We start from the raw sequence: 16,733 nt of genomic DNA, 5'->3' as shown, positions 1-16,733 counted from the left end.
GACAACTCAACCTTCTTCCCGGAGCCACCACGGGTTGTTGTCCTCCAAGACACTCATCCACCGTAAAGGACTCCATTAGGTAATTGGGGGAATGCTCCGAGGAGGGGACTTTTCCCCAGGACTTGGTTCGAGTCCGGGAATAATTTGTTATCAGATCGTTGATCCCGCGTTTTTGTCAAAAAAAAGTATCTCGGGTGATTCCATCGTTCCACATATCTAATGCAGAGAAGCCCCACCCACCGCCTTTCGGGATAAACACACGAGAGAGTCAATGGATTTTACGCCTGGACCCTAATCGGTTACCCTTGCATAATCAGATTGAAATACTGAACTCAGATGGCTCTACCGGAGCAACCTGGCCAGTGTTGCCAAGTATGTCAACCATTTACTAGGATTTATCGAGGAAGACAAAATTATGAAAGTTCAGGGCAAAGGAGGGGAGATTGCCCCCTTCATCAAACACGTCAATTGCATAGAATCCCGACGAAGAGGCCGAATCAATCACTAAACTACTTTATTGTGTCTCACTCAACTCGAGGTCATAATGACAAGATCTTACTGTGCCCATGAGTGTGCTTCTCATGGCCTGCCAATTAAGTGCTAGCGCACACCAACACGGGAACCCCCCCACAAATCCCAATTTTTTTACCTGAACATGCATTCAGTGGGAGACTGCTTTGTCCCCCTAACGCTGTCTCCAATTGGTTTTCTGACTTGCATGTCAAACTCCGTCAAGAAGAAATTGTCACTCGATTTTCTTATCCCCCGCCCCATCGCGGTGAACCGGTGACCCCAAGTCAGGTAGCCCTGAATAGGTCGTCTTTCACCCGGACTAGCTTCGGGAGTTCTCAACTGACACCAGGCCGAGAGACAAAACAAAAAAAAATACAAGAGCGGCACAACAGTGTCCATTGCCCATGCGCCAAGTCTTGCGCCGGAGATATTCTCTTCCCTCGCGAGTGAAAGCCACGCGCCGACTTGCAATCCCCGGTGCCGATATTCCTTCATTGGGCTGTGCACCTCGTGGGGGCCTTGCTCCACTGCCAAGCAAGAAATGAGGCAGGATCGGCCTATACGGGAGTGACACGGAAGACACATCATCCTAAATATCGGTCATCATGGATTTTTCTCTACATTTCTGACCGTATAGGTGAATGAGACTCCGAAAGAGATTTCTTCCGACAGGGATCCACGAGGAAGTCCGACCTCGCAATTCCCCGACATCGGAAATTGAAAACGAACATTCTCAGCCAAAATGCAAGGATGTCGGGCCACTCTTTTTGTTTTTCTTTGGTCAGGGATCGGCCTTTCATGTGTCAAGGGTGTGATGGGGTGTATGTCGGTGGAGGGCTGACAGGGTGAGAGGCTTTCAAACGCCATGGAAGCTAGGTCCATTTTTTCACCTAAAGTCCATTGACGTAAGAGATCAGCGTTGCGGTCGATGTTGATCAAATATTTGTGTTTTGGTGTATCCATGCAGCAAAGGGAGTGTCTGATCCCAATTTCTACGTCCTTCGCCCACTCGACCTAAACACATTACACTGGGACTCCTTAGGTATACAGGATGGGAAGTAAAGATCACAAACTGTATTACGCGTTCACAGGTCCCTTTTCCAACCGAGGTCTTTGGAGTCCCGCCGCGCTCAAGAAGCACTGGGGAGCCGAGAAGAAATGTCAATGACTCCCGACGAGTTCAAACCCTTCGTCCGAGGCCTGGTGGAGACTGATTGATAACGCAACCCGTGGAAACACCCTGGCCACGGCTCGAATGGACACTGTGCATCGATGCTCCCCTTTGGACGGACGCGAGGCTCGACTAACTTTTTTGATGGTTAGTGCGTCCACACCGCACCGTCTTCCTCAGAGCGGCTCCACTTCTGACGAGGACTTTTTTTTTTATCTGATCCGCTTGGGCCTCCTTCGGCTTGGCGTGACTTGCCTGTTTGGGACTAGTGAGGTCCCGACGGGAGGACGAGGGAGGCCGGGACAGACCAGCGGATCAGTGGAATTGTACAGTATGAAACAGTCGTGATACAATACAACGGTGCCAAGTCCGCATAGCTTGCCAAAAAGCAACACTCTCTTCCTATTCCATACCCAACTTGCCATCCGAACCGGTACTGTCATCTTTACGCTCGTAACACTGACCGAAGCTCTCCCCTCGTCTCAGTAGGTCCCGCAGGAGAACCCAACCGGTGCCTCGTCCACCTCCAAAAACGGGCATGTCCTCGGCCCTGATTGAACTCCGATCTCGTTTTTCAAGCTTTTCTTTTTTTTTTCTGTTTACCCCGCTGGACTTGAAATGACTATGATTCATTTCTTTCCCTGTTCATCCTCTTCTTTTTTTTGAAAAAAAAAAAAAAAACAATCTATTTTTTTTTTCTATCATCAAATAAAAAATCCTTTTTTTTTCTTTTCTTTTTGGGGCCCACGGTCCAACTTTCTTCTGGCCATCTGACCATCGCACCATTTTCTTGCGCATCGATCCGATCAACTGGGTGAGCGCCGCAGTTCCGCTAGATGCGTTGGAGTCATTGGGTGTACATAATCCGGCCTCTCCCATCGATGGGGTGACACTTTCCATTTCCACTTTCTTGTTTCTGCTCGACCGTCGACTATCGTGGGTTGCTTGAGCTCACTTTACAGCTCCGAACATCTGCTGTGTGTGTGAGAGAGAGAAACTGGGCCCGGTGAATGTTTGCATGGTGCCGTGGATCAAGACACGTTCTTCCTAAACGAGCTTTCTAGTTCAATTATCATTTCTCCATTCACATTCGTGCTCTGTGCTCTGTGCGTGTGTGTGTGTGTGTGTGTGTGGTTGGTTTATTTTCCTCTCTTTTCTGGGAGAGGGCCTTTTTCTCAACGGAAGAATCTCCTAGCATCACACTGCTGCTGAGACTTGAAGTCAGGCTTATACTATGCAGTCAATCTCTCGAAAGTCCGAGTTGCCTTTTGTCAACGCCATGACGCCACGGCCACAACCTTCCGGCCATCGCACGCGGCTTCGCTCCGTTCCCGCTGACGAGATGCATGATCTTCTCTGCGTGGGATTCGGTCCGGCATCGTTGGCCATCGCCATTGCGCTCCATGATGCCATGGACCCGGCCCTGTCGCGCACCGCCTCGAGCTCCTCCTTCTCTCCCAAGGTGTGCTTCCTCGAACGTCAGCCACAATTCGCCTGGCATGCGGGCATGTTGGTGCCTGGCTCGCGCATGCAGATCTCCTTCATTAAGGATCTGGCGACACTGCGAGACCCGCGTAGTAGCTTCACGTTCCTGAACTACCTCCACAACAAGAACCGACTGGTGCATTTCACCAACCTGGGGACCTTCCTGCCCGCGCGGATGGAGTTTGAGGATTACATGCGGTGGTGTGCACAGCGGTTCGAGGAGGTGGTGAGCTATGGCGAAGAGGTCATCGAGGTGGTGCCGGGAAGCAAGACCAACGGCGTGGTGGATTACTTTGTCGTGCGGTCTCGGAATATCGAGACGGGTCAGATCTCGGCAAGGAGAGCTCGCAAGGTGGTGGTGGCGCTGGGTGGAAAAGCTAAAATGCCTCCTGGGTTTCCGCAAGATACCCGAATCATGCACTCCTCCAAGTATTGCACCGGTTTACCCAACGTCTTGAAGAACGAGTCGGCGCCATATAACATCGCGGTGGTGGGTTCCGGACAGAGTGCGGCGGAGATCTTCCATGACCTGCAACGGCGGTATCCCAACTGTCGCACGACGTTGATTCTCCGCGATACGGCTCTTCGGCCAAGCGATGACTCTCCTTTGTATGTGATACTATGCCTGTTTTTCCCTCCTTGTTGCTGTTTTCTTTTTTTGTTTTCATTTCTGGGAGAGAGAGAAAAAGGTCAATCACCTAGCTAACTCGATTTCCTCACCAAAAAGCGTCAACGAAATCTTCAACCCCGAACGTGTCGAACAATTCTACCAACTACCGCAAGAAGAACGTCACGCCCGCATCGCCAAAGACAAGGCCACCAACTACTCGGTCGTCCGCCTCGAACTCATTGAAGAAATCTACAACACCATGTACCTCCAACGCATCCGCAACCCCGACGAATCCACCTGGCAGCACCGCATCTTGCCCGAACGCAAGGTCGCTCGTATCGAGCACCACCATCCCGATCGTCCCATGCGCATCCACGTCCGCTCCATCAACGACGAAAACACGAGCCGTAATGAGATTCTGGACGTCGACGCTCTCATGGTCGCCACCGGCTACCAGCGTGACGCGCACGAGCAACTTCTGGAGCAAGTGCGCGCGCTCCGGCCCGAAGGTCAATCCGCTTGGGCTGCCGGGCGAGATTATCGCGTGGCACTGGATGAGAATAAGGTCAGCGCCGACGCAGGTATCTGGTTGCAGGGATGCAATGAAAAGACTCATGGATTGAGTGATAGTCTTTTGTCGATTCTGGCAGTGCGCGGAGGCGAGATTGTCAACTCGGTCTTTGGGGAGGAATTGGAATTACTGGATGGTCAGACGGTGCAGGTGCAGGACACCCGAGTCCGGGCTATGCTGTAAAAGGGGAAACAAAAAAATATCGTCACTTGAGCGCTTGGGGAGAGGGGGGAAGGGGACAACCAAAAAAAAAAAACAAAAAGAGGATAATTGAAAATTTCTCAATTGGAAAACAAGAAAAAAAGATGGAAATACTTTCAACTTCAAAAAGGATGGAGTCCCCCCCCCCCCCCCTCACCCTCCCAATGGATTTAAATTGCAATATCCTCCTTTCTTCACATGGGTGATCTATCCCTATTCCCATGACCTATTTCAACCAAATACACCTCATCCGCACTACACCAGAAAAACCGGATACTTTACCGCAAGCTTCACTCTGGTATATTTCTCTTTTTTTCCTCTTTCTTTTCTTTTCCTGTCTTCTTTTGTCTTTTTTTCCCCAAAAAACGTCCCTGGACGTCATTTCCAATATAGAACGTTTTGCGTTTCATCCTTTCTTACCTTGTGTCTTCACAGAGGTCCTTCTCATGCTTCAAATCTCTATAAACTTTACTTTTGTGTGTCGAGAATTCAAAGCTCAGATTTGATTGGAGAGGGATTTTGGTTCTATACCTTTAGTTCTCGGTTTGCTATTAAGTTACCTAACTTAGTCTGGTACGTTCGAAACGGTCCTGTTGTTGTTTTTAGTTTTTTTATATATTTTTTTCCTATTCTTCTTTTACATGGAATTGCCCTACCTACAGGCGCATGGTATTACTAGATCTGATTGAGTAGATGGGAGCCAGGGGGGGTGGGGGGGGGGGGGTTTATGTAAATATTAGAGCATGGTTTTTTGTTTTTTTTTTCAAAATTCTCGGGGTGTAGTTGATTGATTGCCTGCTGTGTGGTAAGTGCAGTATTTGCATTATTCAGTGACAAGGTTGTTCCAGGTAGACGGGAGTCGTTTCGTATAAGACCGGGCACCCCGGTGCGTAGTAGTAGTAGTAGGGCCATACCTAAGAGTGTATCCTTTCCTGCCGGCGTATCTGTTTATTCAACCATACACTTTGAGATCTACACGTGTGCTCGAGCCTGGGCAGCTAGGAGGTATTCACCTAGTAGCCTGGGCTTCAATTTCCACGTGACGGGTGACTGGAGAGTCGATGGAGATTACCCAAGAAAACGCTTCTTTATATCTATAAGGAATGTTTGAAGGGCATCCCGGAAGGAAGAGGGGAAAGAGTACCTACTGATCAATGATACAACCCCCGGGCCTTTTATATGTTGGAGACTCATGGGACGGACAGACCGAATACCCTAGTATATCATGTTTTAGTATCTACCAGCTTGACCTCGACGAGTATTTTATCATCAACTTTCTATGACTGGAAAGAAAAACAAAATACATAGTACGATGGAAATCATGGATAAATCAAAATAAAATATCCACAGGTTTGGCGCCCATTCAGATCCATTTGGGCACAGGTATCCCGACAATGAGCCTCCGAGTATTCAAAGATAGCGTAGCAAAAAGCCAAGCCAGGCGGGAGACATCAAGTCATTCGTGCGAGTGCCGATGCATATCGAAAAAAAAGACAGAATGAAGGAGGAGAGAAAAAGGAAATAAAAAAACAGGGACTGGCGAACATGAGCATTAATTTGTCTCTCAAATATCATCGTCATCGAGTTCAGGTCATCAATGATCTATTCATATACGCAAGGAAATCCCACAGGAAGAAATGGCATAAAAAGGTAAAAGAGGAAAACAACGCAGAAAATCACATATCAAGTCAAGAACAAACGGGCACAATCGACGAGCGATTAAAGAGAGGGGGGAATAATAAATCACATTGAGAAAAGTGATCAAAGACAACGCAATGCCATGTGAGCTTCTTCAACAGGATGTTTGGAGGATTGGGTATGCAAAATGGAGCAGAAAACGAGTCAAGTCATGGACATGGGCAAGGGGAAAATGGAAGAACGGAAGAGTCCGACAAATTGGAGGATATGCCATGCGGTCAATCAGACCATCTGTTCAGGATCCTCGCCCGCCACGCTGCGGTAGGCGCCACCATTCCCGGATCGAGTACCAAGATGCATCCGCGTCGGAGTTTGATACATATTGTGGTAGTTGACAACTTCGCCGCCCAACATGCCCGACCCAGTGTTGTTCTTGCCAAACATGGGGGCGGGATCACACCAAAAGTCGCGGCAGTTGGTGGCCACTCCGCGGGAAAAGGGATTTCGTGGCCGAGCTACTTGCGGTCCACCCCGCAGACCACCACGCGCGGTGGCGAAGAATGTGTCGATGCCCAAGAGAGATGACCACTGGGCGCAGAACCCATTTTTACGTCGGGGTTGACCCGGGCGAGGGATCGCCGGATTGGGTCCGGCACCGTGGGCAGTGAGACCGGCCCCTTCCATTGAGGGGGTGCCGGCGACCATGGCGGAGGCAAAGGCCTGAGAACTGGGGTATGATCGGTCCATGTGGTGACCACGCATATTCTCGTAGGTGGTCTGGTTGCGGGAGACCTGGACGAGCTGTACGGCGCAGAGCATGGTCACCCAGACCAGCTGGAGAATGACCCAAGCATCGAGGACAAGAGTAAAGGTGTCACGGGAGACAATATCGCACAGCGTGTCATTGATGACATTACATTTTGCCCCAGGAATCGACGGGAGACCTTGAACGTCTGCAATTCGAGTCAGTGAATTAGGGATGGAATCGGAAAAGTGATCGGCTGCCGGGGATGGGGCCCACTTACACGCAATGCTCAGTTGCACAAAGAGAATAATGCCGATCTCGAGAGATACAATGTACAGCACAAAGTGGCGCAGATTATTCGCACCAACGCAGTTGTCAATCCAAGGGCAGTGGCTGAATTGAAGAAGAGGGGGAAAAAAAGAGAATCTCAAGTTAGCCACAGGTCGACCACATTTCCCATCAAAACAAGACGGCTCGAGTACGTACTGATCATGCTTGGCAACGCAGCGCCCACAACGGCGACAATGCTTGCTGCGAAGAGGTTTTCGTGACATGCAGGGCATACAGAAGTTCTCTTCATCAAACTTCCACTGCTCAAACAGCTCCTTGACCAATTCCCTTTGCTGGTTGCGGCTGCTGACCTTGGGAACATAACCCGGATCCTCGATCATGGCCAGAGTGTAAAAGTAGGTGGTGAAGCTGAAAAAGACCGCAAACAAAATGTTAAGGATCGGGGCAGATGTATAGGTAGCTGGGAAATTTCGAGTCAGCAAAAATGTTGCGCCGAAGAGGGCATTTGGTCACCAAGGATGGCTGTTTATTCACTCACCAGGCAACACCTTGAACACGTAGCGGAATCCAGTCCAGAATAATGTGGCTGCAAAGACACCGGCCAGATAGGGCTGTTGAGACGAATTAGTCATACTTTTCGGCAGCATAAAAAAATGGATGCGACTAGACACGCCAGAAGGCGAGGTTCGTCAGGTCAGGGTTGGGCCCCGTCAATGGATTGCTCTCACCGTTTTTTGCAAGATTCGGTATTCCGAAGGACCACGATTAGCCACCTGCTGCGCAAGGTATTGCATTCCGAACAAAGTCACTGCCGCCGCGGGAACACCAAGGTAGATAGGGAGATGGCTCAACATCCACATCGCCACAATCAGAGTCAAGAACGGCCACAAAAAAAAGAATTTGCCCATGGCGCTCTTATTCAGCAAATAGCCCGACAGACCCGTCGACCGCGCCTTCTGAGAACCGTCCGGCTCGTAGCCACGTTCGGCGAGCGCGCGCTGCCAGACCCGCGAGGTATTCATTTCCTGCGCGACGGTGCTCGGCGACTTGCCGTCACGGGTCTCGGCGAAACGATCCGTGCCGTACTCGAGCAACTTCAACACGCTAGGCAGTGATCCCTTGACGAGTGCCCAATGCAGCGGTGTCAAGCCGCCCTCATCTACAGCATTGGCGTTGGCGCCCCATCGCAGGAACAGATCCACCAGGACGGGGTAGCCCTTGTATGCGGCCCACATTAACCCGGTATGACCTTGTTGATCGACGACATCCACGGGGATTTCCTGATGCAGCAAAAGGAGAACGAGAAAGGCGTTACCGTCGATGGTCGCCAGGTGCAGAATGTTGTATCCTTGGACGTCGGTCAGGAGCGGATCCGCGCCGTAGGAGAGAAGGAGATTCACGATATAATAGTGGCATCGTTGCGCCGCCCACATGGCGGGCGTGGCGACCGACTCTCCACCCTTTGCGTTGACGTCGGCACCGGAATCGAGCAGGAACTTGCACATTGCGTACTGGTTGTTGATAGCTGCCCACTGCGAATGGTATCGGAAAAAAAATCCAAAGTCAGTATACGATCCCCGTATTCAGAATAAACCGATCCAGCGGAATTTGGGAGCCATCATCGCAAACAGCATCTCACAGAACAAGAAATGGATGAAGAAGAAACGTACATGTAACGGTGTAATCCCCTCCTCGTCCCGATGATTCGCCGTCAACTTCTTCGTGACGAACAAATTTTGCATTGCGCCGATCTCACCAATCCGAGCCAATTGCATGATATCTTCACCCAGTGGGATGGAGCCCTTGGGCGGCGTGTTCGAGCGCATGCTCTTCATCTCAACCTCGCTCCCGGCCGATGTAGTGGTCTCTTTGGTGTTACTCGTCGGGGTGGTGCCCGCACTGGCTGACCCAGGGCCGAGGCTCTGGGCAGCGGGCAAAGAATTAGACGCCATATATACAGACGGTGCGCTGTATGTCTTGCCGAGCTGTTGGCGCAGTGGGAGAAAGGAGCGGATGCTCTAGGTTCGGAGAGAAAGTCGAGGCCGGAGATGGACACGACGCCGAAACAGCGGGAGCTGTGGCTGCGCTGGGGAGGGAGATGCACTTTTACGAAATGCTCGAATCAGCGCTGATGGGTGTGAAATGGCCAAGCGTGTATGTATCTGTGTGCTTCTTTTTTCTCTCGCGCACTCTGGTCTACCACATCCACGACCGTTGTCGAGTCAAAAAGGGGAGTTGTTTGTCAGAGATGATGATCGGTCCGGGGGGGGATCGCGGCGACAAGGCGGAGCCCTTTTTCTTGGGGCAGGAAGAACAGCAGCTCTGTGGCGCTAATTGCAAGCGAAGCACGGTCGTTCGAGAAGAAGAACCTAGTCAATCCGAATGAAAAAAACCCCCTCTCTTAGGTCCGGTGTGTCAATCTCGTGCGCCAGTGATCAGTGACCTTTTTCTGGTCACTCTTTGTTTTTTTTGTGGTTTTGTTCCTCGTTGGAGACTGTTGAAGACTCGGGTTCCTGACTCGGCCGTCTCCATGTGGAGATTACTCAGCCCCATAGGCAGCCGCGTTTCCGCAGCGCTTGTACATCACAATAGAAGGCAAGTGTGGCTGATTTCGTACATTTACATCGGGCATTTGATAATTTTTTTTGGCGGGTGATGTATACCGCATCGCTAATAACAGACATGTACAAAAAAAAAAATGGAACCTGGTGATGAGATAACACCTCCCGAGAACGACCAGTGGACTTAAAAAAAAGCACACTACAAGTGCACTCAATGGCTTCCTTCCTCGGTCCCCGTTTCGGATCGCGGTGCATCTTGCGGACAGTGTCTCCTGGCCTCGTCCAAGAGCATCTGTGCATCCACCCGCAGCTCAAAGTCGGCCAGAAAGCAAAACGTCACCTCGAGTCGGGACAGCTCCTGTTCGGATACTCCGCCGACTCGGGCGACACGACTGTGTGGAAAACTAAGGTCTTCGAGAGCCTTGGTGGCGACCAAGAGCCCGGCGAGCACAAGTCGATGCATGTTCTTGGGTGATGGGCGAACCACTTTCTCTACCAAGACCATTTTGGAGATATAGACGCTCGCCGCCAGCAGGACGGCGGTCGACATGGGACAATATTTTTGGAGACGTTGGAGGTAGTCCTTGAGCGCGATCGGGGGAATCTTCTTGGAGAGAAATTTACGGGACAGGATTCGTAGCTGAAAGGTCTCTTCTTCGGTTCGGTCGTGGCCTGCCTCGTGGGAGTCGCCGCACCGTAAACCCACCGTCTGGTTCGCGACCAGCTCCTCTCGGGGGGTTCGGGGTTCGAATGGGGTGGAACCATTGGAGCCGGGAAAGGAGGCCAGCGGAAGGTCGGTAAACTGGGTCACCAATTTTTCGATGTTATGGCAGAATAAGAGCAGCGCAGTGTCGGGCGAAATCTCAAAGACGCTGGTTGTGCCCTTCAGTAAGGACTCCAGTCCGGCGGCATCCATGTGGTCCGGTGGCGAGCCGAGTTTGAGGACGGGAGCCGGCGGCTTCACATCGTCGGGCGATGCGCTTTGCACTTGTGTCATGACGGCGGCCATTCTTGCCGGAGCGCGGAGAGGGAGTATGGTTTTAATGCCGGTTGGAGACGTGCGCCGCGACGGCGGGTGGTGACTGGTTGAGAGCACACCTGATCGTGCAGGTTGATCGCGGCTCCACCGGTGACACTCTCATGGTTTTTGAACCAGCAAGGTGAGGATGGTTTCGAGACGGATTGTACCGAGGAAGGTTCAGGCGAGGAAAAGATGCAGAGAAGTTGACCCCGAGTGGAGTTGGGTGTGGAGTGTGAGCGAGAAATCCAGACACGCCTTGGAGGAGGGGAGGAGGACGAGGAGGAGAGGGGGCAGTCTTGTGATGCCCACCAAAAGCACCAAAGACGAGGTCGAGGTCGAGGGCGACGACGGGGGGACCGGGATGTTGATTGGATTGCGGTGCTGTGAAACTGCAGTGCAGCACGGTCGTCGAAGGCGATGAGCTACTTGCGTGGTGAATCGAGGGACCGACCACCAAAGTACTGCACACTTAGGCACAGATTCCAAGAGTTGGGAGTCGGTGCGAGTCTCACGATGGTGAGTCCAGTGACTGTCCTGCCGCGCCTCTTATAATATGGATCGTGATCGTAAGGGAGGAAGTACTTTGGCACGAGTTTTGCTGCGTCGCCAGTCAGGTCGTACTGGAGAGTGAAGACTCCAGATTTGGTCGTCCAGTGCCTCAAGTGACCCAAGCCAAGGCGGGACTTGCTTTTGCGCCAATCCGTTCGGACACGGAGATTGTGTGGACGATGATTGGAAGAAAATCCGCTCGATAAGACAGGGGCAACTTAGTCGGGAAGTGGTGATGAAGAGAGAAACAAGATAAAATTAGAGATTCCCGGAAGAAACTTGCAAGCTTGTTGTGATACCATCTCCTGAAGATGCACTCTCTCTCTCTCGCTTCATGAGATGGTGGAAAATATGACGTGGACAAAGTACCTCTCAAAGGGAGCTCGGAAAGTTTGATTCGTAAATCACAGCTCGACATCGAACACAGCCAGTCGTCTGCCCCGATTGCAGGATCCTTGGAATCCTTGGATCCAGGACCCAGTCGGTTCCAGGGCCTAGCCTTCCAGAAGATCAAGAACAAGGATTGGGCCCGCCCAGCCAAAGTCTTCAGGGGGAGAGAGAAGTGGATTTCTCTCCCAGGCGCGATAAGGTAGGATGGTCCGGTGCTGCAGGCCAGATGGCATTTGGTCTGCGAGGGTCTTCTTGTGGCTCGGCCGGCCAGGTTGGAACTGGGAACTTGGTCCGGTGCTGATGGTCGCCGTCTCCACTGTGCACATGGTCGGCAATCTGCAGTCCTGCACTGCAGCACTGGACTCGGACGATGCTGAATCACACGTCCAAGAGGCACAGCGCTGTGGAGAAGGGTCTCGGTCCAATGATTTTTTTTGGCAGATGCCATGGACCGACTGTCTAGACTCTAGATAGAAGACGACTCGACACAAAGATGCATCGGAGAAATGAGGAACTGCTCTCCTACAGGACATGTTGGAAGTATAGGTCCGAGTGTCTGGATCCAATCTCGTCGCTGTTTGCGACCAGTCTCAAGCAACTGTTGCCCTAGTTCACTGACTAGGAGTGCGATCCCATTCTCCAGTACTATTTGCATTTCACCAGGTGCGCACCAGTATGCTTCAGTCACATGCAATGGTTCGGTCCATGCTCCCTCCCGTCAATTCCGCTCGGGCAACAGGCCTGATCTCAATCGACCACTGCGAGGCTAAAAACGTCCGCTAGTTCCCAACCATGTACGGACCTTGCGAGACGAATCTGGCCATAGTCGTGAGAGTATCCATGATCATCTTTTTCATCAAATCGCACTGCTCCGTCTCGAAAGCCGATAGATGTTCTGCATGGCGGGTAGTGTGATACCTAGCATAGTGTGTCAATATCTCCTGTAGATCCTCAGTACCATACATACATGCACGACGGTCTGACCCTATTCGAGTTCGACATATAGTACTCCACAGGACCAATAATCAAGAGCAATGAAGATCTCGTACATGGGTATCAATTTGACCAGAGCTCCAAGAAAGTAGAATAAACGCACCAGAACAATGACAACCAGGAAAGAAAACGTCCATGTCTCTTCCCCACCGAAACAATAAAACACCCATTGTAGCCCTACAACCCCACATATCACATATGCAGAGAAACTCTCCCATCTACCTATGGAATCCCCAAGTACCTGCTTCCAATACTGAAATAATCAAGACACTTCTACACTCTCCACCAAACCCTTCCATCCCTTCCCGGGTCGCGGCCCATTCAAAGTAAAGTCGCCTGTGCCTAGCTTCGCATCACTCCGACACAAATAGATCTCCATCCCTCGATTGTCAACCAAATCGCCAAACCTCTCTCGGTCGACGCCAACAGTGAGATCCCGGAATCACATAGATCCTTGTGACGTCTCGCTCACGGCCCCGTGGCCGAGTTCCATCAGTCGGAGTGGCAGGTCGAGGCTCTCGATGAATGATCCGGACGGGTTCCTCTCGCGGCCGACGCACGTGGACGAACCTTGGCTCCGGCGGTCGAAGCTCAATGGGCGAACCCCGTTGCCAGGGGCGGTTGCGCGGGTAATGCGGTTGTATGATTATGGGCTCGGGCCGGGCTCGTGGTGGAATCGGAGGACTTTGTCGGATGGGACCTGAATCTGGTTCCGAATTGGTGCGAGAGCTGGAGCGAGAGCTAGAACTGGAACTCGAGTGAGAGCTCGACCTGTGGCCAGAATGGGAGCCGTGAGCGGATCTAGGGGCATTGGAAACACTAGAGCTCGAGCTACTTGCAGATTTGGAGCTCGAACTGGACCCAGACGAGGCCACACTCGCTGCGGACGGTGAGCTGCGTCCTGTGGAGCTAGGATCACCTCCAGACGACGTGGAACTGGAGCCTGTGCAGGGATTCGAATGAGAGCTGAAACTACCTGGAGGACTTGGAATCCAACCGAACCGGACCCTTTTCGGCGGCGCAGACTCGTCATCATTTGAGGTAGGTTCGCTCATTCGTGCTTCATCTTCCTCTCGCGCGCGACGAATACGTTCTCGCGTCGAGCGACGCTCGTGGATCTCCGTCTCAGACGTCACGGGGCGAATTCGTTCATAAGATCCGCAACTTGAAGGAGGATGGACGACCACAGCCAGGGGTGCAGCGCGCCGTGGATTAAAATGCCGATGATAATCATCAATGGGGTCAGTGTAGCGTCCTCTTCTTGGAGGCTCACGTTCAGGGACCGGGCTAGATGGTCGGGGTCGCCGTGTTCGTGTCCGGGAGGTTGACCATGACGGCAGCCGTGGCGGTGACTGGAAGCATGAAGATGTGGGATTGTACTGGGTTCGACCACGGAATCGTTGTTCTCGGGGATATGAATAAGTGTAGAATCTCCAACTCCGTGAGGGCTGTCGTGGGTCTCTATGCAAACGTTCGGGAGAGAATCCCCGACGACGCTCGTGGATCTCTTCAACAAACCGTGCACTGGGGACTCGACGAGAAGACGGGGTGTGCAAGAAAGATCGTTCATCCCGATGAAACGAGCCTGGATACTGTCGAGGGTGCGGATATGAAGGTGACGGCGAGCGGTTGCGTCGGGGAAGAGTATCGAATCCACGTCTCCCCCGTCGGTATTCGGATGCACCCCATGCACCTGAATAGGGAGACTGATACCCAGAGCGAAGCGGCGTCTCTCGAATCCGACGTGATTGAACTGCATGAGCTGTGGAATCTCTGCGGTTATATGTGCGGTCCTCGCCATGGTCGACACCAAACATCGACCGCCAAAACCGTCTTGAGCGAGAAGGATTTGCATCCATCTTGTTGAGCACAGAGCCAATGTGTGGAGAGCAATATGGGGAAGATGTTGCCTCCTCTTTAGGCTTTGAAGATTGGGTCCAATACAGCTGGTCTGGGTCCGTGAGGCTGGTTCGTGACGATGACAAGGACAACGATAAAGAACAACAGCTACTGCTGATCGTGCTGGAGTATCCCCAGCGATGAGAGTGTGAATAGAATGGAAGGAGTCGGCGGAGGCGATATCTCCTCCGCAGCGTGGAAATACGAGTCTCAGTATTCCAACAATCGTCAAGAAATGTGCTTCGCGTACAGGGCCGTCGGAAATCAAGGTGAGAGCGTGACGGCAGAACCGGGAAAGAATGTCTTCTTGCAAACGCGGACATGGCTGTTGCCTTTTATTCTGATCTTTGATCTGATACTGATGTTGGGAATAAGATTGGATCAAACGGTGCCTGGTATAAGACGAGTCTTCCCAAGACAAGAGAAAGAGTCTCAATCGAGGACAACGGCATCCTCGATGATTCACTGAAGCTATCAAGGGGGCCGTCTCGAGGTCGAACAATGGATATTCGACCGGACTGTGCTAATCTGGGACCGAGAACAAAGAGGTCGAGGGTCTCTCTCTGCGAGACAAAGACAACAATAGAAGAACGAGGGCAGAGCCACTACTTTTGGTGGGTCAGAGGATCCTCTTCAAAGAAAAAGTGTTCTTGACCGGGGTGACCTCGATGGTTTATTCTCGAGTCTGTCAAGGTGTTCAGGTGTCTTTGACTCGGAATGATGCAAGTCATCGGCCCGATGCAGGTGATACTCAACTTGATTCCCGCGGACGGATTCAGAACCAACGGATCGATAGGTTTATTTCTGATTTCAGAGACTGAGAATTTTGCTTCGAGATATAGAATGACTCGCACTGGACGACACATGCGTAAGGCTTGTTGGAGGAAATCCAAAGCAAGAGAAAAATAAAAAAGAAATAGTCAACTCGTCGGACTATTTCATTTATTACCGAGTCATTGTTCTGGCATAATATCTGGAATAGTCTTTGTTTTCTCTTTTTGCTTTTTCTTTTTTTTTTCGAAAAGAAAAGGTTGAGCAAGCGAAAATGCAAAAATGGACAACGGCTTTCGCACTCGAAGAATCATTCTCACAAGCTTCAGAAATACTGCGGAAAATCTTCATTTTCTACTTCTGAGCCCTTTCTCGATCGGCCATCGCTCCTTTGACGTAGGCCCGATGGAATCTGCAGTTTCAAATTCTGTGCACAGCGTTCAGAGCCAGGCACAAGGCAACAATGGGATCCGTGCGGTATCTAATGGTCGAGAAAGTACACGAGGTTCTTTTTCCTTTTCTTTTTCTTTTTCTTTTTTTTTGATCTCCTTGGTTTCTTGTTGCTTTTCTTTTATAATTCCCTGGTCTTTTCTTTTTTTTTTTTTTTGTAAGTCTTTGACAAGCTTACAACACTAGAAGCCCTAATGATACTCGATAGGGTCAGGCCGTTCATGACCATGACCAAGAATGATGACAATGATGATCAAATCAAAGTCTGATTGAAATAAGAAAAACGTGCCCCTGGTCAGATTTTAATCCCTCCTTTTGACATCCAGTCCTGATCAGTTGGTCAAGGTGATGCCTCGTGGTTTTGCTCTGCTCGCTGTGGCAGTTGGGGGAGGGTCACGGGAGGCGCAGTACGAGTCAGCCGAGGACAACTGCCGGTTGTCAAATGTGGTGCTACTCACATTTCCGACATGATCATCACAGTCGTTACGGCTAGACGCAGCCGTCCTGGGTGAATCAGAATATTCATTCAAGTAGTAGTCTGGTGTCGATTCGGTACTCGTGCGGCTGCAGAATGTCGAAAAGGGGATCTCTTTGTTCATTGTTCTCGAGTCAATAGATGCGTGGTGGAGGTTTCACATCGTCAGTGGTAGTACCTGGTGCACCTCATGTAAAACGTACCGTGTACAATCTAACAGGAGGGATGTGGTAGTGTGCAAAAAGTACCAGTACTCATGCGACCCCCCTGCTCTACGACCGAAAAGAGTCTGAAAATCAGCCTTGCACACGGGACCAACCGCCTCGACACCGGACGCTAATGCTCGTCAGACCGGTTCTGACTTGCTTTTTAAAGAGCGGACGTCCAAACGATTTCTTA

General features: G+C 51.2%; 7 protein-coding genes across 7 annotated transcripts; 2 read left to right on the top strand and 5 right to left on the bottom strand.

Annotated features, from left to right (window-relative positions):
• Window positions 1-2,918: 2,918 nt before the first annotated feature.
• POX_f08179 (L-ornithine N(5)-monooxygenase) lies at window positions 2,919-4,533 on the top strand (the record flags this gene model as incomplete). Its single annotated transcript, XM_050116960.1, has 2 exons — window positions 2,919-3,778; window positions 3,897-4,533. The coding sequence occupies 2 exons, from the start codon at window positions 2,919-2,921 to the stop codon at window positions 4,531-4,533; spliced, it is 1,497 nt and encodes a 498-aa protein (XP_049967099.1).
• Window positions 4,534-6,471: 1,938 nt separating this feature from the next.
• Window positions 6,472-9,177, bottom strand: POX_f08178 (Palmitoyltransferase akr1; the record flags this gene model as incomplete). Its single annotated transcript, XM_050116959.1, has 6 exons — window positions 6,472-7,142; window positions 7,215-7,327; window positions 7,421-7,685; window positions 7,764-7,836; window positions 7,954-8,757; window positions 8,896-9,177. The coding sequence occupies 6 exons, from the start codon at window positions 9,175-9,177 to the stop codon at window positions 6,472-6,474; spliced, it is 2,208 nt and encodes a 735-aa protein (XP_049967098.1).
• An 820-nt stretch (window positions 9,178-9,997) lies between these two features.
• POX_f08177 (uncharacterized protein) lies at window positions 9,998-10,795 on the bottom strand (the record flags this gene model as incomplete). Its single annotated transcript, XM_050116958.1, has 1 exon — window positions 9,998-10,795. The coding sequence occupies one exon, from the start codon at window positions 10,793-10,795 to the stop codon at window positions 9,998-10,000; it is 798 nt and encodes a 265-aa protein (XP_049967097.1).
• A 2,590-nt stretch (window positions 10,796-13,385) lies between these two features.
• Window positions 13,386-13,775, bottom strand: POX_f08176 (uncharacterized protein; the record flags this gene model as incomplete). Its single annotated transcript, XM_050116957.1, has 1 exon — window positions 13,386-13,775. The coding sequence occupies one exon, from the start codon at window positions 13,773-13,775 to the stop codon at window positions 13,386-13,388; it is 390 nt and encodes a 129-aa protein (XP_049967096.1).
• A 96-nt stretch (window positions 13,776-13,871) lies between these two features.
• On the bottom strand, window positions 13,872-14,594 carry POX_f08175 (uncharacterized protein; the record flags this gene model as incomplete). Its single annotated transcript, XM_050116956.1, has 1 exon — window positions 13,872-14,594. The coding sequence occupies one exon, from the start codon at window positions 14,592-14,594 to the stop codon at window positions 13,872-13,874; it is 723 nt and encodes a 240-aa protein (XP_049967095.1).
• POX_f08174 (uncharacterized protein) lies at window positions 14,070-14,606 on the top strand (the record flags this gene model as incomplete). Its single annotated transcript, XM_050116955.1, has 1 exon — window positions 14,070-14,606. The coding sequence occupies one exon, from the start codon at window positions 14,070-14,072 to the stop codon at window positions 14,604-14,606; it is 537 nt and encodes a 178-aa protein (XP_049967094.1).
• Window positions 14,607-16,191: 1,585 nt separating this feature from the next.
• Window positions 16,192-16,458, bottom strand: POX_f08173 (uncharacterized protein; the record flags this gene model as incomplete). The annotated part of the gene is made up of 1 exon (XM_050116954.1): window positions 16,192-16,458. One exon carries the CDS (start codon window positions 16,456-16,458, stop codon window positions 16,192-16,194), a length of 267 nt encoding a protein of 88 aa, XP_049967093.1.
• Window positions 16,459-16,733: the final 275 nt, after the last annotated feature.

Source organism: Penicillium oxalicum, chromosome VI, assembly GCF_001723175.1.
Source record: "Penicillium oxalicum strain HP7-1 chromosome VI, whole genome shotgun sequence".
Taxonomy (NCBI): domain Eukaryota; kingdom Fungi; phylum Ascomycota; class Eurotiomycetes; order Eurotiales; family Aspergillaceae; genus Penicillium; species Penicillium oxalicum.
This window is presented reverse-complemented; position numbering and strand designations above follow the sequence as displayed.